The following is a 23,954-nucleotide window of genomic DNA, read 5'->3' on the forward strand; positions in this document are numbered from 1 at the left end:
GCCATAACGGGATAAGGAAAGTCGTGAGTAAATCGGCGGACGGTAAATGTGCAAATGCCAGCCTGAACTGAGCCACAGCAACCCACCCAGGATGTGCCCGCTGCAAGGATATATACTACTATGATCCCCGCTGCCCGATCGCTTTTTGGGTGGTGAAGGGATGATGCAGGGATGATGCGTGCTGCCGGCGACAGCATCGTTGGTCGAGCGTAAGAGGTTGGTTGGTAGCGTCGGGTGGACAACGGGGAACGACTTGGCGAGGCCTAAACATTACTCTTCCAGCGAGCTTAGGCGCCGAGCGGGGGATGACGGGGAATATGCAAGCGCGAGTAAAGGGAAGGCCAAATGTCGATCGCTAGTGTGGTGGACACGTCGTAGTAGTTGGTTGGAATTGAGCAGATATTACGGGGAGAGGGAGCGATGGTTGTGGATCGATGCAGAGCGCCGGGCGACAATTCGGGTCAGGCCAGGACGTTATGTCCGCGGGTTGGCTGGCAGTGCCAGAATCGCGAACAGACCGCCTTGCACGGGACGGGCGACAAAGATGGGCGTTGAAGGATACCTGAGATGCCACAATCAGTTTCGGAATTGCAGTCATTTGGAGGGGTAAGTTAGGCGGGGGGTGGGGGCTGGGACGGATGAGGTCATAGCAAAGACCACAGTGGCCTAAAAGACATGGGCGTCAGGGGTAGACTTACGCTCCCGAGTCCGTCTCGTACAAATCGGTGTATGCACGACTTGTTGGCGTCTCGTTAATCCACTTTGCCAAGTCGCGAATGAACATGTCGCGAGTGTCGGTTGAAGAAACAGCGGCGACGAACATTTCCCAGTCGCCTGCAAATAATTATTAGCTACCAATCCCGAAGTCCATAGGACATAGGAGGGAAGCTTACTCTTGGTGTAAGAGTGTCGGGTGTCAAGCGGCACTCCATACTTCATTTCGATGGTAGGGTAGAAAGCGCTCTGAGTGTCATAGACCGACTGCGGCACCAGATCAAAGCCCAGCAGGCTGTTGGCGTACAGGTTGTACAGAAGCCCTAGAGAAGTGGCGCGTTAGCTTATGCTTATTTTGGTGGTGGGGCCGGGCTAGGTGGCCGAGGCCGTGGCTGCACTTGGCTGAAAGTGTGGCGGGGGCGTTAACTGGGAACACTAACCGTGCGAAGCTGCGTCTCCGTACGAGAGCGTCGTGTGTGCAGGACCTCCGTTGGTTCCATTCACAATGGCGAGTCCCTGCCATTGTGTGATGTAGTCGACTGCCGTCTGGTGATACTTGGATGCGTCGTCAGCGTGTCCAGTCAGGTTGGCGATCTGCGACATGGCCTCGATGCCAATGATTCCTTTAAGCGCCAAGTTTGTTTGGTTCCTGTCATAGCCGTCAGCCTGCCCGAGCACAGTGGCTTGAGCACACGCATTTCACTTACGCTAATGAGCCCGCGAAATCGTCAGTCGAGATTTGGTTGAACGGGTACAGCGCCTCTTCGACGAGGTAGCTGCTCCATTGGTTGAGGATGGGGTAGTGCAGATTGAGATAGTCGCTGTTGCCCGAACGCTGGGCATACGCCAAAGCCATGATGATCATGTTGCCGCATTCCTCGAGAGGCATGGCTTCGTCGTTTCCGTCGGGATGACCGGTAGCGTTGGGGTAGTGCGCACCAAGATCGTGAATCGAGTAGTTATTTGGGTAATTTCCTGATTCCTGGTTCTCAAACAGCGGATCCATCATCAACTTGAGCAGATCCGGGTTCGTGTACAGCAAAATCGGCATCGCTGGGAAGATGACATCGACGGTGTTGACGTTTCCGTTGGACGAAATCTCTTTTTGGAATTGGTACGTCTTGTTCTCGGTTCCCACGAGGGCCCAGGCAGCAAACACTTGCCGAACACCGAGCGAGACGATGGTGGCGTAATCCTGACCTGCGGCTGCAATGGCGTCGCTGTTGATCTTGTTATCCAAGTCCGTACTAATTCCGGAAGCTGTCGCGTAGTCCTTGTGGAAAAAGTCAAGCTTTGGATATTATCAGCACTAGACGCGCAAGAGCTCGCGTACCACTTACAGCCGCAATGTCATCTGGGAAGTAACTTGTCCAGAGAGAAGGAAGAGACACCGTGCCCTGAGCACCAAGGAATTGAATAGCTTCCTGCTGGCACAAACCGACGCTGAAGAGCGCGCTCGCTGGAGTCGTTCCGACGGAGCCCAGGTTCTTAGCAAATCCGAAAACTGGCCAGTTGTTTGAGATTACGCGGTAATTGTCGTCAACCTGGTTGTTTAGCTTGCCGCCGCTCGTGAAGGAGCCGCGAACAACGGTGTCTTGTCCAATTTGATAAGTGACGCCATCACCGGAATCCGTGGCGTAGTAGACGTTGCCCCATTCGGCCTGGTCGTTGTACTCAGAAAAGAGCTGCTGGTTTTGTTTGAACACTTTGTGAATCTCAAGGCCACCGCTGCTAGTGTAGTTCCACTGCGCAGCTTGAGTTCGGTCACCAGAGACCCATTCTGCGTGGAAATCAGTAAAGATCACGTGAAGTGTTGGTAGGAATACAGACCAGCGGAAATATCAGAGTACAACTCAACGTCGTGATTCTGACCGTCCGAGGAAACAACGTCGACGTTGAGGTAAGAAAAGGTCAACGACTGGCGCTTCAAATCATTGGGGGTGACGGGCGAGAGGAACGTGATGTTCATCGAGACTTTGCCGGCAACGTCCATGGTAAAGGAGCTCCTGGTAGACGTGAAATCGTACGCCGTTTGCGAGACAGCCTGTGGACCCGGGTCGCCCAACCAGGTGTAAGAAGTGCCGTCCACACGGATCATTCCTGCCCAGCCATTGACCTGGTTGCTGGACGAGCATCAGTTCCGAAGAGCGCACCAGGACGGTGTACAGGACAAACCTCCAGAAGACGGGCCACTTTCCAGCAATATAGCCGCCATTTCCCCCATCACTTCCGGCATTGAGCCAGACATTGAGGTACGGAGACCTGACGGCCAGAGGCAGAGCAGGAGGGCGGGCTGGAGTAAAGGTAGAAGCGGCCGAAGCAACGGCTGCCAGACAGGTAGCTATCAAGACAATGGGTAGCATTTTGTGTCTGGTGCTTCTTGGCCAAAGAGGGTAAGTGAGCAAAGACGAAAAGGAACACTTGCTGGACAAGGCGTTTTATAAGGAAGGGGTAGGTAGGTGCTGGAGATTACTGGGGAAACTGCAGACCCCTGTCACCTATAGAGAATTGGCGGCCTGGAGCTTGGAGCGGACCCAGGAGACCATTACACATGATGTCAGGGCCTAGTCGTGCATGCGGTAAGAAGTCCCATGGCCATAGCTAATTCTAACCATGAGGCCGCCACGCCCGCTAGCACATGGTCCGGGTGTGTGCCAAATGGGTCAAGCTCGAGGCGCGAACGCCAACACCGAGCGGGCCACAGTTTTGGCGAGGCAAGAGGTGGTTGGACAAAAAGCCTGAAAACTCACACCTTGGCCAGAGTCCGGGAGGGTCCCATGAGCGGCATGGATTGATGCCAAATGAGATGTGTTCCTTTTTTTCACCACGGAAACAGCACACCACCCTGCGGGCTGGGATGTAGGCGGTGAGTGCTGCTAAGGTGTGGGCGGTGCTGGGCACATACGGGCCGCCCGAGCTAAGATCTCTGGTCCCGACAGCAGCAAAGAAGACAAGAGTCAAATCCAGCAAGGGAGGCAGTGCTTGCTCGGGTTGCGGATGGATCTCGCGCAGCTCTGCCGGGACGCGCTATGCCTGTACCCTGCCCTGACCGGAGCGGGTGTAACCCTGTTGCTTGTGGGGTAACAAGAGAGCCTCTGCACATCCTTCTCGAAGTACCAAAAGGACTCGAGTAGCACGAGCTCAGCCTGGAGAGCTCGACGTGAGCGAGCCAAGAGTCGTGCAAGGCATCTAGGTCTCGTGATGGACGAGAGGGAACATTGGCAAGCAAAAATGTGGGTACCCGGTGACCTCTTTTTGGCCCAAAACCGACAAGGCGAGCATCGTGCCGCCTCGAGCGACTGGAGAAAAGTCCGACGCTACAAGCAGAGCAAACGGGTGACTGGGGCGGGGGATCAGCGGGCGAGGCAACGAGCCGCCATGACAGGAGAAAAAATGGTCGAGGCCAGGAAGCTGACTTGGACGCATGCAACAAGAGCGGGGGTTCAAGATGCTCGTCATCAGGCGACCTGTAGAGACCTGCCTTGTTGGGGAAGTCGAGCACGCATGGGGTGGTTGGGGAGGGAGGGCGATGCGGAGCGGTTCCTGAGAACAAGGAGGGAACAGATGTGAGACTCGCTTCGTGTTGGTCGGGGACGAATGGCTGGGGGCGGCGTTGGATGGTGGCAGGTGGAGCGTAAAGTTACCGCCGGACTTGATGACTGTCCGCTGGTTCGAGTTTGGGTGACGGCCGAACGGTGAGCGGATGGCGTACCGAAAAGATGCCTCCGCCGCTAGGCCCCGCAGTTTGACAGACGCCAAGGCCGACCACACGTGAGATGGCAATTGGCATTCCGTTCCCATCATCGAACTATTGCAGTTGGAAATTGTGACCTGCGCTGTGGGTGTTGTGCTGTTGGCCGTTCCGAGTGCGTGCTGTACGTAGCATCAGAACCGCAGGTACGAGCATGCAACTGTCCGCCCCCAGACGCTCGCGTGAGTGGACCATGGGTACAGTATAGTACGAGCAAACATTGCCATGGCCGTTGCTGGCTGCTGTTGCTTGGATTGCTGCTGCTGGCCTTGACCATTCCGCCGTCATCAGAGCCGCCGGTCGCGGATAGCGCGCGGCAGCTCCCCCGACTCTCCCTCCAGCTGGATGCGTGCTTGGGGCTTGCTGAACCGGGTTGCGTTGACTTGCAAGGCCAGCCTCTGCCGCAGGCCAACCTTAGCCACCACGATTCTGATCTGGGACCATCCTTGTCTGCTGGCTACAAAACTACCCGCGTGCCGAGAAGACATGCCAAAGCTCGAGGCCATGCGGAACAGTCGAAATGTTGTTCAATACAATAACTGCTGTGGAGCCCAGCCGCAGGCGTCCCAGCACGACATTCAGACTGGAGCCCGACAAGCCATTCCCGCAGCTTCTATTCTCTTCGTTCTGTGCCTGTGGCATTTTTTCTTGGTAACATGCCGTGATGCGTGCCCAGGGCCGTGCCGCGCATAGCTGACAGCGCGAGCAACAGACGGCTAATGCCTGTCTGAGTTGAGCACTTCCTAATCGGATTAGCAGCATTTGGTCGCGCATGCAGAGTGTGGATCGCTCTCGCCCTTGCTTCTTAGCTCCATGGAGCGCGTGGCTGTCCAGATGAAGACAATGGTGCTTTGATCGATACGAGCGCGTGGTTTGTTGTTGGATTGAACAGTATACCGTGTACTGAGCAAATGCTCGGCGTGGTGTAGGCACCAAAATTAGCCAACGTCAAACCAAATCAAGTTCGGATTGATTGGGGAGACAGCGAAGCACCCAGTCGGCCTCGGTGGTGCGACGATGTCGTTGCGCGCAGCATCGCGGGAAGCGTCTGGGCTGATCCTGGGCGTGCCGCGCGCCGAGCGCAAATCATGTCGAAGCTAAGCCATGAGGTTGTTCTGTCGTCGCGCTGGGGAGCTGAGACAAACGAAGTGCGAGAGCACGGCAGGACGCGGCGGCAGAGCAGACATGGCACGATGGGCAGCGGCGCGGCGAATTGGAGAAAAGTTCAAGAAGCAGTGTCGCAGCTCGGCGGCGGTGCAGGACGCAGGCGCCAGGTTGATGGATGAGTTGGTGCTGGGGGAACCGAGACAGAGGAAAATGTCGGCGGGAAGGGCGGCCGGGCGGTGAACAGCTGGCCTGTGGCACAGCCCGGCCCTACGTTTTTCCGACGACAGCCTTCTCAACACTGCACTCCGTTGATTCTATTGGACCCCCAGCCAATCCGCCATGCTTCGTCTTCGCTCCCTCTGTGCTGCCTCACGCTTGGCAAGAGGCTGGCAACCTTGGCCTCCTTCCAGTGGAGCCATCTTTCGTCGGCATGATCCCAGATATCGACTCAATGAGCCAGCGCACGAGTTCCATGCTGAAGAGCCTCTCACGGAACTCGGAGACGCGTGGTACGCAGTGAGGGAAAACAAGAAAAAAACGAAGAAAGGAGGAGAGGTGAAAGAGAAGAAAAAGGCGAAACAGATCGAAGCCAAAGAGTCCATTCGCCTTTCTGATTTGCATGGTGAGCCTGCCACGAAGCCTAGAGAGCCGCAAACATCAGGCACACGGAAGAAAAGGGAGAGAACACAACCCAGACAGAGAGCGGAGAAACCAGAGCACGTGCAAAGCAAAAAGATTGATGAAACATTGGCATCAAAGAAGATTCAAAAGGCGTCTCCAACCACATCAGTGCAGGGCAAGCTAGTTCGACGTTGTGTTGAACGTAATGAACGGCTCAACAGAAGACAAGGTGCGATGGCCAGACACGAGGAGGGCCTTAGAGATCTAGATCTCCCACCACAGTACGACTTGGTTCGAAGAATTGAGCTCATCTGCAGACACAGTGCGATGGCCAGATACGAGGAGGCCCTCAGAGATCCTGCACCGCTTGACAGCAGACACAGTGCGATGGCCAAACACGAGGAGGCCCTCAGAGATCCTGCACCGCTCGACAGCAGACACAGTGCGATGGCCAAACATGAGTCGAGTCTTCTCAGAAGTCCCACACGACGGTTCGAGTTGGTTCGAAGAATTGGGCTCAACAGCAGAGATGCCGCACAGCCTGAGCTCGAAGCAAATCAGAGCGCGCTACCTATTCGACATATTGCATCAAAGTTTACTTTGCAACAACAACTTCTGGGACCGCAAGTCAAATCAATTCCAAATGATGAAGAGGCCTTTCAACAAGCAGAACAACCTGCAGACGCATCAACTCCAAACAATGAAGAGGCCTTTCAACAAGCAGAACAACCTGCAGCGGCATCAATTCCAAACAATGAAGAGGCCTTTCAACAAGCAGAACAACCTGCAGCGGCATCAACTCCAAACGAGGAAGAGACCCTTCAAACCCCAGAACAGCCTGCAACCGAAAACACTTTGCCTATTGGGCCCATTCAACCAGACTCAACCCTCCTAGATAGAGAGGTGCCTGCTGCCGAATCAAAGCCCCAAAAAGAACAACAGATCCAGCAAACACTGAAACCAGTGACCCGATCAAAGACTCGAAAAGCTACAACAAATGTCCCTGATTTCAGCACTCGAGAAGCCGTCCGTCATCTTCTCGGCTTAACAAGCGGCTCACTTCCTGCCCTTGAAACGCCCAGCAGCCCACCTCTTTTCATCTGCGTAGATCTGGAAGCCCACGAATTCCGACAAAAGGTGATTCTAGAGCTTGGAGTCGCCACACTCGATTTAAACGACTTGCCATCTTATCCGAATTGCGATCCCTGGAGCTTGCTTACCAGTGTAGCGTACAAACATTACATTGTACAGGAGCATAAGCATGTGAAAAATCGGAAGTTCGCCGTCAGCTGCCCAAATAGATTTCTATTTGGCGACTCGGAAATGGAGGCGGGCAAGGAAATCGCCAAAAAGTACAAAAGATTCCCTGAAACCGACACTACCAGACCCGTTGTTTTGGTAGGCCATAGCTTGTCAAGTGATATCAAGTACCTTGATTCTCTTGGCGTAAAGACACGCGCGTGGCCGAATTTGATCGGCACCATAGACACGCAGAAATTGGCCGCCAAGGTTGAATACCCTCTCAACCTTGGAAAACTGCTCGCAGAGTTTGGCTTGCCTGTGAAGTTTCCGCACAACGCCGGAAACGATGCCGCTTTCACAATGCACGCACTGCTACTTTTTGCGCTTTTCAAAGACGAATGGAAAGAGGCCGATGCCATGGACAAAGCAAAATCCTTCATCGGCAAGCTCCAGCGTGTCAAAAAATCTTGGGGTCCTCTCAAAGCCGTTGAACCCGTCTTGAAACGCAGGCAGAGGCCTGGAAAATGAGAAGACCATTTCCGCGGCGTGGAATGCCCCATTTTCTTGAGATCGTTGTTTATGATCCTACTGTGGAGCAGTCAGTGGGTCAGCAAACTGGTGCGCTCTGAGAGCTCCATGTCAGAAAGATGTGCATGGATCAGGCCTGTCCTTTGCCTGTCGTAACGTCAGGGTACATTAATCGGCACCCGGCTGCAGATCGATTTCTATCTTTCGCACCATCTGGCAAGCCGCACGTTGCTAGGCCCAATCCGTTAAGGGCTTCGTCTGCTCACCCTGACACAAAGCTTGGAGCCTACCGGTTTGCACAATTCGGACCAGTAACGGCTTCGTATACCTACTCGTCCTGCAATAGTCGCGCAGAAAATGGGAAATTCGGCGAGGTCCGACCAATCGAATACCTCAAACGCTCATTGCAGCAAGAAGGTGTCCTGCAGCACAGCCATCTGCATTTTTCATCGAAGTCTTCCGGACGCGGTAGAGCACAGCCTCGAAACAAGAACGGGTTTGAAAACAAGTGCTGTGTATTGCAAAGCTTAGGTAATTCAACAAGCTGCTACACAACTCTATCGCAAGGGAAGTGTTGGCGTGGGCACGACAAAACTGCCTTTTCATCGAGACTAGTCCGATCGCACGCAATGCCAACAAGTGTCCTCTGGCCTTTACACCGCCAGCAGCGAAATGGAAGACTTTCGATCAAAGATGCAAGCCGAGTGAATGTGTGGAACTACTTCGAACTCAATCGAGCAAGGGCCGTCTGGAGCAAAGACTTGCGCTGCGTGACGCGAGGCTGGCAGCACTGCGCATGGCCAGCCAGCCTGCACTTTCCGCCTCTTGCCCGGAATTCCCGTCTCTGTGCTCCTGCCTGCAAGTTTTCAATTTCCAAAAACTGCATGGCCGTTGATCTGCCAAACATCCATGGTGTGGGTTCTCGGAAATCCTCCGTGAGAGGAATCCATCTACCGGGGAGGTTGACTGACGGCAGCCATTCCAATTTGTGTTTACTCGGGTACGTCACTGCGGGAAGTTATGCGTACCCAAAAGACCACAGGCGGCACGGGAACCAAGAAACTCAAAAAACAACCCAAACTTACTCCAATGCTTGGTCAAGCTTAGCAGTCGGCCGCTGAATCGTGGACAGCCAAATCCGACGTCCTTCCAACCCGCCACCGCCATTTGGACGACGCGCGACGGTCAAGTTGCGAAACGCATTCTCAAGTTGATGGAACGCTTCGGTTTAAGGTTTGACAGTGTTGACACCTGCTGGCAGAGCGCAACTGCGGATATACTTCCAGACACGCGACAGGCTAGTGCCCGACGCCAAGGCGAGAGCGTTGGTCGGGTAGGTGGGAGCATCCTCCCGAACCAGAGTCTCGTCCACACACACATCATCGATGCCGGGAATAAAGAGGAGGAAGGGAGAGGGGATGCGGGACGCAACCACACGCGCATCCATCCGTCCACCCCACCCACGTCGATGCCTGCATGCCTAATTTTAGGATTTGTGCCTTGCCCATATCGTTTCAGCCCTTTCAGGAAAAACAACATCCCCATGCTATACACAGTCACTGCACGCGGTCTGGTCTGGTCCCCCTTGGCGCCCTTGTTTTGTTTGTACCTGGGCGCCCGAGTGGCCGTCTCCGCGGGCCGTCCATGCCTCTTATTGCGCGCGCCGTTTCGTGCCCACGAAGCGGGCAGACTGCTAGGCCAAACTTTCAGGATGCGGCGAGCAGCGAGAGATGTTCTATCTTTGCAAATCGGGTTGAACCACCGACCGAAACCTGCCTGCCTGCCACTCACTGACGGGCGGCCCGCACCACGCTTCCCTTTCCATCCCATCCCATCCACGACGGACGGCTTCTCCGTCGCCGCCTCACCTAGCCTCGCCTCGCCTCGTCCCGTGGGGCTCAGCTCAGTTTCTTCCCTAGCTTCCACCAACCCCATCTGCCGCAGTCTGCCGTGGTGGTCGTGGTGTTTCATGTTCGGCTCTTGTTTGAACCCCTCCCGCGCTACAACACATCATCGTCATTATGGCCGCCACTGCTGGCCGGAAGAATGAATTCAGTTGACGCCCAAGCAGGCAAACAAACGCATCTCGAAAGCGCACGCGGCTCGTAGAGTCTTTCATTCTCAGGCCGTCCATCCGTCTTGTCGATGTCTTTGCATCTCTTGGTAGTAAGCGCCGCGCAAATGTCCAAGAAGAACAGCTGGCGTTGGCGTCGTGATGCATGGGGAACGGATTGAGCGCTCCGCGGAACTTGTTGCTTGAGCCAGCTTGCCAATCCTCGCGCCCTCCTGTGCTTTGCTTTGCTCTGTGCTGCTCTGCCAAACTCCGCAATGCTGCCTGGCTGGTCAATTGAGTGGCAGCTGTAGGACCGCAACGTGTGCGTCTGCCCACGTTCTTACTACCGCAGTGCACGAGGAACATTCAAGTGTCCTGTGCGCAGCTCACAAGGAGCATTCAAGCGTCCGACGCGCTGAATACTGCACTTACCACAATCTCCTTACCCCAGCGCACGAGGAGCATTAGTATACCGCACTCTGCGCACGAGAACTATTCAAGTGTCCCATGCGCTGCGCGCACAAGGAGCATTCACGCGCCTAACGCTCTGAATAGTGCGCCAAGTACAATCTCAATACTTCCGCCCACAAGGAGTCTTCAAGCGTCTCACTCACTGACTACTGTATTGATTGCAGTCTCAGTACTTCCGCGCACAAGGAGTCTTCAAGCGCTCGTTACTCTGACTACTGTGTCAAGCACAATCTCAATACTTGCGCGCACAAGAAGCATTCATGCCTCTCTCTCAACCCACCTACCCTTCCCCCATCGCCCTCTTCCGACCCCCAAAACAAACGCCCGCAGAATGCGCACTCACGGACTCGAACGCTGGTGTATATAGTGTATGACTCCCCTTTTCGGAAACATCGTGAGCCAAAAAAAAAGTAGGGCAACAAAGGACAAGTGAGGAAACGGTCCAGCGCTTCGCACCCACAGTCGCCAAGCTTGGTGACGACGCCGCGCCGCTGATTGGTTAGTGGTTTAGGGTGGAAGGACGTGGAGGATTGGGGCATATGTAGAGGTGGATATGTGTGGGGGAGTGTAGTAGTGGCGGCGGTGGTCGTGAATTTGTGATTGCAACCAGTCACCTGCATAGCGGGAGGACGAAAGCTCCTTGTGAGATGACTCTGGAGATTTTGACTTGGGAGATATGTTCAGGCAACCCTGCTGGTGATGAGATGACTGGTGGTAGTGTTTGCTTGGCCCCTGCACATGAGCTGCGTCGATACTTCTAGACCGAAAGCGTATGTGTATGGATTAAAGACTCATGACGACGTAGTAGAAGAAAAGGGAAGCTCGCCGGAGACTACCGCAAAGAGACCCAAATCGCTCCGTGACCCAAAGACCGCACCTCCTAACCCCTGACACCGAGACACTGCCGCAACTCCATCAATTCAATCCCCAATCGCACACCACTCTCGTCTCACAACTCCGCTCAAAGCACTTTTACTTCTTCTGCATCGCTCAAATCGCCCACAACCGGCCTCAGCAACTCTGGCACCACGATCCCCGCGTCCCCCTGAAAGAACCAGTCGCCGTCAGCCAAGGCATCCGTCCGCTCCATGTTGATGACGGCGACTCTAGCCCCTTTTCGCCGCGCGTACTCAACATAGCCCGCCGCAGGATACACCTGAGAGCTGGTGCCAATGACCAACATGAGATCAATAGACGGCGCGTCAGCAATGAACGTGTCAATAGTCTGCAGCGTCTTCTTTGGCAGCATCTCGCCAAACCACACAACACCGGGGCGCAGCAGTCCGTCGCGGCATTCGGGGCAGTGCGGCAGGTCTCTGAGGGCGAGCTCGGGTAGCGGAATCGACGCGTCCGAGATGTCGAGTTCGCGCGCTTTTTGCTGCTGGCGCGCGGCGTTGGTCGTTAGGTCAGCTTCTTCGGTTGGCAGCTCCAGCGCTGGCACGATGGGGTCGATGAAGTTGGTGCCCCGGTAGTTGCAGAAGAAGTTCATGCACTTGACGTCGAAGAGGTTGCCGTGGAGGAGTTGAAGCTGGGAGGGAGGGTGCCCGGCGCGTTGGGAAAGACCTAAATTTGGTTACCATTTGGACGCATGTTGGTGGAAAAGACGATCTATATTACCATCGACATTCTGACTCAACGTCTGAAAGTTGCTCTTCTTCCTTGCGAGCTCCGCCAGAGCATAGTGTGCTTTGTTCGGCTTGGCATTGAGAGCCATGTGACGGCGGTAGCTATAAAAATGCCAGACGAGCGCAGGGTCGGCACTGAAGGCTTCTGGAGTGGCGAGAGAAGTTGCGTCGTGAGTGCGCCAGATTCCGCCCTGGCCCCTGAAAGTGGGCAATCCAGACGAAGCCGACAGACCGGCGCCTAGCAAGGCCAGGATGCGATTTGACGATTGGAGATGCTCATGAAAAGACTTGAGATCAGCGGCTGGGATGGACGACGCCGCGTTGGACGCCATCCTGGAGAAGCTTTTGGTAAGAAAAATGGTGGAGGCGCGCAAAGTCCAACCAAACGCGGTGATGTGCCGCGAGTGTAAGCCGACAAGAATGAATGGATAAGAAGAGATGTATTTCAAAGTTTTCGCGGAAGGAGCTCAAGGCGGGAAAGCAAGACGATAGCGTGAACAGTACAAATCATGGATATGCAGCTCGAGGGACGACATGTGATGGTGGTCGAAAGAGTCGAAAGTGATGATGAGCAGTGTCATGGATTGAAGATGCGGAGGAGGCGCATAGCAAACGACGACGTCAGACGTCGCTCACCAATCAGCGGCGAGCGGAAGCCGCTGCCCTTATCGATTGTCGCGCGACTCCAAAACTTCAACACCATTTATTCATCATGAGAGCCGGCCTGCGGCTTTTGCACGCGCTATCGAGATCCAGAGCCAATGCGCGCGTGTATTCGCCGCAGCTCCGCAGGCCCTTTTCACAGTCTTTCTTGAGGAGAGACCAGCATGAAGTCGTCTCGGCCGCAGACCTCCAGTTCGGCCAGCCTGTGCACGAGACACATCCTCACCTGCTTGCGCCAGGCGAATGTACCGCGCCATGACATCCCGCAATGCCGTGGTAGACATCTGATGAATCGTCTGCAGTGACCCGTGGCATCACCGCCCTCGAATACGCCCAGCGCCGTGACGCCCTCGCCAAAGCCCTCCCACCGCACTCGGTTGCCATCCTCGGCGCCTCCGACACAAAGTACCGCTCCGGCGCCGTCTTTTACGAGTTCCACCAAGACCCCGACTTCTATTACCTGACCGGTACAACAATCCATGCAACAATGGCGACATGTGGGGAACCGAAGAGCTAAGGAATTGTCAGGCTTCAACGAGCCCGACGCTCTCGCAATTATTGGTATGCCTAGCAAGATTTGGCAGGGCTGAGACAAGGCTGATATATGTTAGAAAAGCACGGCGCCGAGGAAGACTATGTATTCCACCTCTATGTCAGACCGAAAGACGTCAGGGCAGAGATGTGGGAGGGTGCCCGCTCGGGCATCCAGGCCGCGGAGGACGTCTTCAACGCCGACATAGTAAGGCCGCGCTCCCAAGGGAAAAGGACAAGAGCTGATGAAGTATTTCCAAGGCGGGTGATGTCAAGACCATCGGCAAAGTCGTCCCGGAAGTCATCAAGCGCGCAAAGAATGTCTACACGGATCTCCCTGGCCGACTCGACCACCGATCCGCAATCACACGATATCTCAGCGGAACCATGTACACCGGGGATAATGGCTTTGCCAAAGCGCTCAAAGCTGTGTCGCCGTCAGCAGTGCGACCGCTGCGGCCGCTCATGAACGACCTCCGCCTGCACAAGAGCGACGCGGAAATCGCCAACATGCGCAAGGCTGGGCGCGAGTCGGCGCTGGCTTACAACAAAGCCATGGCGAGGACGTGGGATGAGGAGAAGATGCTCGCGCTGGACCTGGAGATGCAGTTCAAGCAAAGGGGACTGGATGGCAACGCGTACGTGCCCGTTGTCGCCGGCGGGCAGAACGGCCTCATGATCCACTACGTCCGCAACGACCATAGGATACGGTTTGTCCTCGAATCCAAAACCCCCGGCCGCGAGAGCTGACTTTACTGATCAACTCAGTCCCGACGACGGCATCCTCGTCGACGCGGGCGGCGCCTACGGCGGCTACATCACCGATATAACGCGCACATGGCCCAACAATGGCGTCTTCTCGCCCGCCTTCCGCGACCTCTACAGCGCGGTGCTGCGCGTGCAAACGACGCTGCTGTCCCTGTGCCGCGAGTCGGCGCGCTTCTCGCTCGACAAGCTGCACACGCAGGCCTGCGCCCTCCTCTCCAGCTCCCTCCGCGACCTCGGCTTCGACATGACGCAGCGCGGCGCCATCGAGTCGCTGTTTCCGCACCACGTTGGCCATTTTGTCGGCCTGGATGTCCACGACTCGCCCGGTATGCCTCGGAGTGGGCTGCTCAAGGAGCGCCAGTGTATCACGATTGAGCCTGGTGTCTATGTCCCCGTGGATGATGAGAGGTGGCCGAAGCATTTCAGGGGCTTGGCGGTGAGGATTGAGGATAGCGTCTGTGTGGGCGCAGAGGATCCGATCAAGTTGACGGCCGAGGCCGTTAAGGAGGTTGTTGATATCGAAGCGTTGAGGAGATGAAGCACTGGTGGACAGCGCCGTAGCCGCGGGCGTGAGCATGGTGGAAGCAGCTTTGAATGACTGAGGGTGGAGTAGAGTGGGATCGTCTTGGAAACTGCACCTCTACACGTCTTTCCACAGGACGGAAGTTTTGGATCCAGACATCGACATGTGGCGACAAAACCACTACTAGCATTGCAGCCACTGCATTCATTGTACATTACCATGGGAGGAAAAGAATCTCAACTTTTTTGTCCAAACACATCTGTTTCCACCAGTTGCTTGCTCGCCTCAGAGGCCTGACTACCCCTGGGCCCTCCCCTGACTACATGTCCGCAGCATTGCGCACCAGCACTACGTCGAAGCGAGCGTGATGACTTTGACCACAGGTCCACAGTCTCTTGCCTGCAGTACCTGCTCCTTATCCACAACCAGAAACGCGACCCATACGGCGGCACCGCTCTCTTGTCGTCGAACCTACTCGTCATGGACACGAGCATAAAAAAAGCTTAAACGCCAGCCCAACACCAAGGCTCGCTTCGTGTCGCCTTCGCCACAGCGGCATCAACCGCCTTGGTATCCGCGAGTCGTCCGTTTCTCGTGTCTGTTGGCCTCGACTCGCACAAAGATGCTTAATCCAACGTCCGTCAAACAAGTCGGCCGCGCTACAGTACGGACCGCCGCCGTTGTTCGTGGGGGGGGGGGGCAGTGGTATTCCATGGCCGCAAAAAGAGGACTCAGGTCCAAAGCAGTAAACAAACGCTTCATGCTTTCCGTCCATCCGCATTGCACTCGTGGCATGAGTGCAGGCCTGGCTTCTCGGGGGCGCATGATGGGGTGGTTTAGGACGTGAACAAGCCCCGTGGACTCAAAGAGTCCCATCCCTACATTGTACACTCAAAAGCAAGAAGCGGCGTGCGAAGACAAACAGACTGCTCTCTGGCCCTACGTGGCATCGGCGAGAAGACGACAATCACGCCAGCAACGTTGCGCTGCACAATCGGTACAGCCCGCCGCGACAACGTATACTTTGAGCTGTCCGCGCCGCTGGGATGGACGGACGGGACACGCCGAAGCGTATCCAAAGACCCGGATAAGGGGCTGCACGCGACGTCGTGGGCGGCCATGGCATGGCGGACGGACGGCTAATAGAGTTACCATGGAGCCGGTACTGTACAGACACGAGACAGGAAAGGACACCTAGGAGAAAATAAGAGAGCGGGATGAGGGAGGCGATTCATTAGAGCGGGGGATCGGCTTCTAGGGAGGGTGTCTGTGGCGGTGTTGTCGTTGTTGTTGTTCTTGTGCTATCGCTCTGGCGGATGCAGGTCTGGAATTCTTCGCTGTTGACACTGATCTCCTGTTGTGTTGGGCAGGCTGGATGAAACAGATGAAGCAGATGACGGAGAAGAAGTGGAAGAGATGTGCCCGGTGCCAACATCAAAAGGATTTGCGTGTTGCATCAACTCTTCATATCTTTTAGTGTACAATAGCGTGTAGATGACGCGAGATTTCTGTTGTGCACAACATCTACCCTGAGCTCTCCGCTCTGCGCTTCATCTCCTCCATCCGCGCCTCTGACAAGACAATGCGCGCGCTGCTCAAAACGCTTTAGCGTGGACGACAAGCGCTCTCTCTCCTCAGCGTCCGCATCGCCATTAGTCCTCTCCATCTGCCTCGCTTTTCCCCGCTCGACTCCTCTAGGCAGCAGCACCAGCGGCAGACGTAGGACCGCAGACCCAGTGTAAGTTATTGGACGGAGCAACGCTATGAAAAGGTGATGATGACATGACGTCTTCAAGCCGCAGGTGCCTAGAGCCCGCCTGGGCTAGCTGCTTGGAGAAGCTACCGCTGTCAGGGTAGTACAGTCTGACAACATCGACTGGCGCAGTCGCGGCGATGTCTGGCGAGGCTCATGTAGACGGTTTTGGAGCCAGGTCTTCCAGACGCAAATAGGTGTGATATCTACGGTGCTGCCCGGCAATTTTGAACGGCATGGACTGACATGCCACAGCGCACCCTGATTATCCCACCCAGTGCACGCAGCATCGTCAGGGGAGGCAGACGGAGGGGATGTGGCGCCGCGCCGCGCCGTTTGCATGCACAGAATGTGATGGTTTGTCGGGGGCGCCAAGCCACTTGCGCCAACCAGCCCACTGCGTAGGAGGCGGCGCGACGGGTGCCGGGTCCAGACTCAAAGATGGTGAGATCTCTGGGATGAGCAGGAGAACGTGGAGATGGGTGTGCACGTTATGTGGATATTCCTGTGACCAAGATGGTCAAGGCGGACTTCAGTGCAGCGAGGTCTCGCTCATTCGCATCTTTTTGACACTGCTCTCCGCGACTGTCCTCGCGCCAATCGCGCCGCCAGGGTGATTTTTCCTAAAGACGCGGCCCTTGTCGTCCTCGTGGATTCGCTCCGCAGCGGTAATGGCCAACATGTCGCCGACGGCCATGGCGACCGTCGTGCTCGTCGTCGGCGCGCTCACGCCAAAGCTCTTCTCCTCGCTCTCGTGAATTGGCGCGGGTAAAAGCACCGCACCGGTGCCCCTCTGCCGTCCAACAAGCAGGGGACACTCCTCCTCAAAGTCGGCGTGCCCCGTCAACGCTAGCACGGGCACGCGCGCGCTTATGTGCGGCAGCAGATTGAGCAGCTCGGCCGTCTTGCCGCTGAAGCTGATGAACAGCACAGCGTCGCGGTCGTCGCGCACGTCGCCCAGGTCGCCGTGGACGGCCTCGGCCGCGTGCAAGAAGCTAGCCCCCAGTCCCAAGCTCTTCATCGTGGCCACCGTCTTGCGCCCGACGAGCCCGCTCTTGCCCACACCGCACACGATCAGCTTCCCGCCGGCCCAGTATGTGGATTCGATGATGTCGACGGCCGCAACCAGCCCCGCGCGCGCGGACTGTGACGTCTCGTATAGGCGCGCAACGTGGGCCAGGGCGGTGGCCTCGGTGGCCAAGACGTGCAGAGCGCGCGCGAGGGTGGGCGTGGTGGTGGTGGTCTCGTCTGTTTGGCAGAGGTCGTCGTCGGTGGCCGAGAGTGGGGGCGTCAGAGCTTCCGAGGCGGCGACCTGGTTGTCGAGGTCTTGGTCAACGTCGCGCTTGCGCTTGAGCGAGCTGCTGGCCGAAGCGATTGCGGAGGTCATGGACGAGTCAGAGACGCCGCTGTCGATGCTACGCGGGCTACTGTGGCCGTCGTCGCTGCTGGATGGTGTTGTGCCGGCGCTGGTCGAAATGGAGGCGGCCATTGTGATAATGAGATGGTCGAGATGTGATCTGGAGAAGCGAGATAATATAGCTGGCCTCAATGGGGACTATCACGAAAGATGGTGGGGCGGTTGCGAGGCAGGAAGCGCTGGATCACCAGGGTCTCGGTAGCCGACAGGAACAGGCAGCCTGGAGGGATTGGAAGGAGGAGTAAAAGTGAAGCAGTCCATGATGCGTCGACGGGCGTCTTTAATTCGAAAAATGGCCGGCGAAGAGTGTCAGTGCTTATCGTCGACGTCGTGAGCTAACGGAAGAGGTACTCGTCTAGATGGCGCCATAGCCAACCAGAGCCGCAGTCAGCCGTGTCGGCCAAGAGCCTCGACAACAACTCACGACTCTCTACGCGCCAAATCCACTCCTCGACGTCCAACCGCTCCACAACGTTCCTCGTCATTCGGCCGATACGCCGATCGACTCTCTACTCTCTACACCATCTTCTTCACTCGATATTAAACCAAGGCCCTAGGAATTCACAGCCATACCGCCAACCCTTCTGGTCCAGCCTCAACGTCAGCTTGAGCCACGGCTGGTGAGCCATCAGATGCGGCGCCAGCCGGCCGATCGACGTGAACTAAGGTAACGTACAGTAGTCGCGTCCGTCATCGTTGCTGTCGACCGATCGGCGCTATCCTCGTTGGAGTACGAGAACCCTTTTTTCTCCACTCTGCCTCCGCTAACTCCATCTTGTATCGGTCATCTGGGACGCCTGGTTTTGGGGAAGCAGGCAGCAATTGACAACAATGCAACATGCTATTCTACACATGCAAACACCAGTTCTACAGCAGTGGTACATCTATGGCTTCTTGACGTCCAGGCCCTCAATGCCGCCTTCAAACTCGCTCAAATCATACTCCGCTTCATACCTATTCACCACGTCCTTCATCGCCCGCATCTGCTCCATCTGCTCTTCTGTCAAATCCGCATATACGTCCTCCCACAGCGATCTCAGCGGAGGTCGCTTCTCCTTTTCAGCCCGCGCAAACGCAGCCAACACATCCTTTCGAATGCTCTTTCGCGCTTCCTGCTCCTTCTCGTCATCCCACAGCCCCTGGTTTTCGAGATATTTGCGCAGCCGTGTGACGGGATTGTCCCTACGCTTCCAATCCTCAACCTCGACGCGTGCGCGGTACGCGAAGCTGTCGTCGCTAGTGCTGTGGTGACTGACGCGGTAGCTCATGGCCTCGATCAGGACCGGCTTGCAACCATTGGACAGGGCACGTCTCCGGGCCTCCTTGGTCACTTCGTAAACAGCAAGAATGTCGTTTCCGTCAACGCGGACAGTGTCGATGCCATATCCAACTCCTCGTGAAGCAATGCCGTCACCGCGGTACTGTTCCAGCGTCGGCGTGCTGATGGCGTATCCATTGTTCCTACACATGAAAACTACGGGACATGATCGTGTTGCGGCAATGTTCAAGGCGGCGTGAAAATCGCCCTCGGAGGCTGCTCCTTCGCCAAAATAGCACGTAACGATACGGCGCTTGTCCGGGTCTGCTGCCTCCTCTCCGGTAAGACTTTGAAGGTCCTGAAGCTTGAGAGCGTACGCGGCACCAGCCGCATGGGGAATCTGAGTGGCCAGCGGAGACGAAATGGTGTGGATGTGGAGGCGTTCGGAGCCATAGTGCACTGGCATATTGCGTCCACGACCAGGGTCATGCGCATTGGCAAAAAGCTGCGACATGAACTCGTCGAGAGTAAATCCGCGCTGGGCAAAGACACCTGCCTCGCGATATTGGGCAAATATGACATCGTCGGGAGTGAGCGCGGCTGCTGATCCAACGGCGATGCCCTCTTCGCCCGCAGATACCATGTAAAAGGAAAGACGGCCCTGTCGCTGCGCCTCGAACATGATGAGGTCCATTATGGAGACTGTGATCATATTCTTGTACCAAGCGAGAAGCTCATCCGTAGGCACGTCCGGCGGTGCGCGGTCCTTGTCGACTATTTGTCCATCTTGGTCCAGGATGCGGTAGGTGTGCATAGCAGGCTTGTCGGCAGGCTGGTCAAAGGACAGGGTGGTGGTGAATTTGCTGTTGACAGCTCCGGGGAAGTGAACGCTGTTTCCAGTCAGCCTTCAATGCCTGTCTCGATCCATTGGAGAGGCTTACTGGTCCGAGCCTGGTCTTTGGGAGATTGAAGAGCTCCATCTTGCCTGTTGATGCCTTTGTTGCCGTGCTTCGAAGGCAGGTCGTATTCTCGAGGCAATTGAGCCTCTTTGGCTAGCGATTGCTCTGCGTGCGCCCTGCCAGAGAGCCATGATCCAATCTCATATTCTCCGAACAGCAATGGAACAAGAGTTGCGAGAGTGAGAATGCGGAGAAGCTGTGGGGGAGGACAGTGCACACGCTCCCTTGGTTCCTCGAGAGCAACACAGCCGTGGATAGCCGCGCTGATCAATTGCCCTGACGTCGACGCCTTCAGCCCTACCGGCAACCCCGGCCACTTTTCTTCCGCAACAAAGTTGACGAGGCACGTCGTCCCTCGACCTCTCTACGCGTCAAGCTCCACCACGACCATGAGCACCTCGAGATTACTTCCGCGGCCTCAATTCCTGCGCAATACCAGCGCGAGAGGGTTGCGACAACCCTACCGCTGCTTTTCCTGCACCGCTCGCCACGCGCAGCAGCAAAATGCATCCCAGCAATCAACGTCCGAAAAAGACAAGACGACACACTTTGGATTCGAGACTATCCCAGAGTATCTCAAGGAGTCCAAGGGTACGTCAAGACTGTCCTCAGCCCGACCAGCGCCAAAGCTGACCCAACCTTTGCAGTTCGTGGCGTCTTCTCCTCGGTCGCCGAATCCTACGACACAATGAACGACTTCATGTCCCTGGGCATCCACCGTCTATGGAAAGACCACTTCGTCCGCAACCTCAACCCCGGCACCAATCCGCTCCAAGTACCGCAAGCCAAAGGCTGGAACATTCTCGATATTGCCGGCGGCACGGGCGACATTGCCTTTCGCATGCTCGACCACGCCAGCACCGTCAACAACGACCCCCACACGCGCGTCACCGTGGCCGACATCAACCCGGAGATGCTTGCCGAGGGAAAGAAGCGCAGCCTGGCCACTCCCTACGCCCGCAGCGGCCGCCTCGCCTTTGTCGAGGCCAACGCTGAGCATCTCGACATGATCCCCGACGCCAGCGTCGACCTGTACACCGTCGCCTTTGGCATCCGCAACTTCACCGACAAGGACCGCGCCCTGAGAGAGGCTTTCCGCGTGCTGAGACCCGGCGGTGTCTTTGCCTGCCTCGAGTTCAGCAAGGTCAACAACGCCGTTTTCAATACCGTGTACAAGAACTGGAGTTTCAGCGCCATTCCGCTGATTGGCCAGCTGGTCGCAGGGGACCGCGACAGCTACCAGTATCTGGTGGAGAGCATTGAAAAGTTCCCCAGCCAGGAGGAGTTCAGGGACATGATCAAGGCGGCTGGCTTCGTTGTGCCCGGTAAGGGTTGGGAGGATTTGACCATGGGTATTGCGGCGATCCACAAGGGCGTCAAGCCCCTGCAATAAATTTCCGGGATTGAGTGAAGGGAATGATGGCATTTGAGGAGTGAGCATGACTGTGGGTGATTGCTGAGCGCTTCGAATCTCAAAATGTATATTAGCTGACGGTCTCTCAGCGTGTGAAAATTCAACTTGCTCTTAATCGTCAACTCCTCGCCCGCGTCCTCATATCATGAGCTATTCAATTCAGCCAGGAGGAATGTCTTGGACTTTGCCTGCTTCTGAGCCCCTTGATCTTTCAACCTGGAATAGATGCTCCTCGGGGAGACGTAAGGCAATCCGCCTCCGACAGCCAGAGAACCGGTCTTTTCCCGGTTGGTATCCATGTTGCCAAGGACACACAGACAACGACCAAGAGAAATGCGGGGAGACACGACCTCTTGCTCACGGCTTAGCGAGCAGCCGAAACCCGAATTTGATTGAGGTCCAGTAAACTTGGCTCCATGATGAGAAGACGACATACAGCTTCAGCAAGGAGCTACATTTATTTCGGATCTACCATGACGATGGGCGGACTTTAAGCTTCGGACCGACCCCCGAAAGGATCTCAGTATAGCTACAAGCGATCTTAGATCCTATCTCCGACCCGGGGAATATAGATCAGGCACAAGGTACGTGGAAGCGCACCTGTATAAGGCATGCAGCACTGCCTTGTGTATAGTCCACCTTCTCTTTTGGGGTAACATTCGGCTACAATTGACCATTGACGAGGACTCCCTAAGCCTGCTGTTTGGACCAATTCATCACTGTGGGTAGTTGAAGCTGCGCACGGCTTTGGGAGTGCTGTATGCACTTCACCACGGGAGTCGCAACTGCCGGTGGAACAATGCAAGGACTGTCTCCTATTTAAGAGTCTTTTGAATGGTTCATGTCTCGTCCAACGAACCTTCCAACGACTTCTCGTCTTTCGTTCAGCATGTTTTCTTTCCGGCAGGCGGCGCTTGCTGCCCTTTTCACGATCGACAATGTCTTCCTTGCACAAGCATCCACCCTGCCAGCCGCCCAACTCGTCGACATGGGCGGAGGTGTAGTTGGAGGTCTTCACCGTCCAGTCAACACTGGCAACGCAAAGGCTGGCCTCGCAGTCTACGTTATGCACGCCGAACAAGACTACCTCAGCTTCTACGCGTGCACGGAGCTGGCGGCGCGCGGCTACACAGTCTTTTGCGCCAACAATGCGGCCAGCAAGTCGGGCTACATGTCGGACCTCGACTTTGAAGAGATGCTCGAGAACGCCGCCCTGGGCGTCAGCTACCTGCGCAACCAGACCGACGTCAACCAGGTGGTCCTGCTCGGCCACAGCGGCGGCGGCGCCATGATGTCGGCCTACCAAAACATTGCAGAGAACGGCCTCTCCGCCTGCAACTGCCCCGAGAAGATTTACCCCTGCTCAGACGCGCTGGCCAACCTGCCCCCTGCCGACGGCGTCGTGCTCATGGACGCCAACCTGGGCATCTCGTCCATGTTCATGCTCAGCCTCAACCCGGCCATCGAGGACGAAACCACGGGCATGAAGATCAACTCCTCCCTCAACCTCTTCAGCCCCGCCAACGGCTGGACCGCCAACGGCGCCAACTACACCGACGCCTTCATCCGCGAGTTCCAGCACAAAGTCGCGACGCGCATGAACGGCCTCGTCGCGCACGCCGAGCAGCGCCTCGCCGTCATCGAAGCCGGCAACGGCACCTACGCCGACGACGAGCCCCTCACCATCCCCGACTCCATGTATACCGGCAACAACAACAAGCTGTTCACGCAGGACGTGCGCCTCTTCTCGCACACGCAGCACGCGTGGCCGCTGCTGCACAAAAACGGCTCTGCCTCGACGCAAATCGTCCGCTCCGTCCGCGTGCCCTCGGGCGTCACGTCCCTCGCCTCCTCCTACCTCCAAGGCGCCGTCAAAACCACCATCCGCCGCTTCCTCGGCATCTTCGCGCTGCGCGTCGACGCGTCCACCTTCTCCTACAACGCCTCCTCCCTCAGCGGCATCCAGTGGAACTCCAGCCACATGGTCCCGATCGCAGCGGTGCAGGGCATCAAGGTCCCCCTGTTGACGATGGGCATGACGGGCCATTACGAGTATTTGAATGCCGAGAAGGTGTATTTGGCGTCCGGGAGCAATGATACCAGTATTGCGTTTGTCGAGGGCGCCAATCATGATACGAGTACTTGTACCGAGTGTGAGACGTATCCGGGTGAGTATGGGAATACGACCAAGACGGCGTTTGATTTTGTGGCGGGGTGGTTGGGGAAGGAGGGACGGTTTGTTTAAGGGGGGAGCAGGGATGATGAACTGAGGGGGTGGACAGCACAGTGGGTGACGAAAGAAATTGCTAATCCGGGAATCTCTGTTGCCAAGTTAAAACACTTAGAGACATGGAGTCCTCAAGCGCTTAATGTGTTCAACATAGAGAGAATTTTTCTCTTAATTGGTAGTCACAGGGAGCATTCAAGCGCTTGCGTCTGAAGGTGATGCGACTACTTGAAGCTGGGCCTGGGTTGAATTTCTTTCCTCACCTACTGTGACAGGGGGTTGATTGAGATGTCTGTTGCTGTGCTTCTTCGAGCTTTGAATACGAAAGT

The 23,954-nt window shown here is 56.2% G+C and overlaps 10 protein-coding genes across 10 annotated transcripts; 5 read left to right on the plus strand and 5 right to left on the minus strand.

The window, feature by feature from the left end:
* Nucleotides 1-474: 474 nt before the first annotated feature.
* BKA78DRAFT_353405 (uncharacterized protein) lies at nt 475-3,077 on the minus strand (the record flags this gene model as incomplete). Its single annotated transcript, XM_066891552.1, has 8 exons — nt 475-562; nt 699-834; nt 894-1,037; nt 1,155-1,363; nt 1,422-2,005; nt 2,055-2,494; nt 2,545-2,837; nt 2,890-3,077. The coding sequence occupies 8 exons, from the start codon at nt 3,075-3,077 to the stop codon at nt 475-477; spliced, it is 2,082 nt and encodes a 693-aa protein (XP_066743138.1).
* Nucleotides 3,078-4,692: 1,615 nt separating this feature from the next.
* On the plus strand, nt 4,693-5,356 carry BKA78DRAFT_145319 (uncharacterized protein). The gene has a single exon (XM_066882865.1). The coding sequence runs from the start codon at nt 4,811-4,813 to the stop codon at nt 5,156-5,158; it is 348 nt and encodes a 115-aa protein (XP_066743139.1). The 5' UTR covers nt 4,693-4,810; the 3' UTR covers nt 5,159-5,356.
* A 547-nt stretch (nt 5,357-5,903) lies between these two features.
* Nucleotides 5,904-6,655, minus strand: BKA78DRAFT_315968 (uncharacterized protein). The gene has a single exon (XM_066888594.1). It carries the CDS (start codon nt 6,191-6,193, stop codon nt 5,942-5,944), a length of 252 nt encoding a protein of 83 aa, XP_066743140.1. The 5' UTR covers nt 6,194-6,655; the 3' UTR covers nt 5,904-5,941.
* Nucleotides 6,656-7,429: 774 nt separating this feature from the next.
* On the plus strand, nt 7,430-7,963 carry BKA78DRAFT_252851 (uncharacterized protein; the record flags this gene model as incomplete). Its single annotated transcript, XM_066884767.1, has 1 exon — nt 7,430-7,963. A coding segment is annotated over one exon (534 nt), but the record flags the coding sequence as incomplete, so codon positions are not given.
* Nucleotides 7,964-11,448: 3,485 nt separating this feature from the next.
* On the minus strand, nt 11,449-12,444 carry BKA78DRAFT_252652 (NAD-dependent deacetylase-like protein sirtuin-5; the record flags this gene model as incomplete). The annotated part of the gene is made up of 2 exons (XM_066884752.1): nt 11,449-12,050; nt 12,105-12,444. 2 exons carry the CDS (start codon nt 12,442-12,444, stop codon nt 11,449-11,451), a joined length of 942 nt encoding a protein of 313 aa, XP_066743142.1.
* Nucleotides 12,445-12,818: 374 nt separating this feature from the next.
* BKA78DRAFT_315981 (peptidase M24, structural domain-containing protein) lies at nt 12,819-14,853 on the plus strand. Its single transcript, XM_066888595.1, has 6 exons — nt 12,819-13,020; nt 13,078-13,242; nt 13,304-13,336; nt 13,387-13,514; nt 13,568-14,016; nt 14,075-14,853. Exons 1-6 carry the CDS (start codon nt 12,825-12,827, stop codon nt 14,610-14,612), a joined length of 1,509 nt encoding a protein of 502 aa, XP_066743143.1. The 5' UTR covers nt 12,819-12,824; the 3' UTR covers nt 14,613-14,853.
* Nucleotides 14,854-16,939: 2,086 nt separating this feature from the next.
* On the minus strand, nt 16,940-17,641 carry BKA78DRAFT_229317 (uncharacterized protein; the record flags this gene model as incomplete). The annotated part of the gene is made up of 1 exon (XM_066883747.1): nt 16,940-17,641. A coding segment is annotated over one exon (702 nt), but the record flags the coding sequence as incomplete, so codon positions are not given.
* Nucleotides 17,642-18,651: 1,010 nt separating this feature from the next.
* On the minus strand, nt 18,652-20,115 carry BKA78DRAFT_353410 (2-oxoisovalerate dehydrogenase alpha subunit mitochondrial precursor; the record flags this gene model as incomplete). The annotated part of the gene is made up of 2 exons (XM_066891553.1): nt 18,652-19,915; nt 19,967-20,115. The coding sequence occupies 2 exons, from the start codon at nt 20,113-20,115 to the stop codon at nt 18,652-18,654; spliced, it is 1,413 nt and encodes a 470-aa protein (XP_066743145.1).
* A 258-nt stretch (nt 20,116-20,373) lies between these two features.
* On the plus strand, nt 20,374-21,377 carry BKA78DRAFT_331825 (putative ubiquinone biosynthesis methyltransferase Coq5; the record flags this gene model as incomplete). Its single annotated transcript, XM_066889917.1, has 2 exons — nt 20,374-20,575; nt 20,632-21,377. The coding sequence occupies 2 exons, from the start codon at nt 20,374-20,376 to the stop codon at nt 21,375-21,377; spliced, it is 948 nt and encodes a 315-aa protein (XP_066743146.1).
* A 910-nt stretch (nt 21,378-22,287) lies between these two features.
* BKA78DRAFT_296196 (uncharacterized protein) lies at nt 22,288-23,643 on the plus strand (the record flags this gene model as incomplete). The annotated part of the gene is made up of 1 exon (XM_066886586.1): nt 22,288-23,643. One exon carries the CDS (start codon nt 22,288-22,290, stop codon nt 23,641-23,643), a length of 1,356 nt encoding a protein of 451 aa, XP_066743147.1.
* Between the last annotated feature and the right edge of the window lie 311 nt (nt 23,644-23,954).

Source organism: Phyllosticta capitalensis (assembly GCF_038381095.1).
Source record: "Phyllosticta capitalensis strain CBS 128856 chromosome Unknown BKA78scaffold_6, whole genome shotgun sequence".
In the NCBI taxonomy this organism is placed as follows: domain Eukaryota; kingdom Fungi; phylum Ascomycota; class Dothideomycetes; order Botryosphaeriales; family Phyllostictaceae; genus Phyllosticta; species Phyllosticta capitalensis.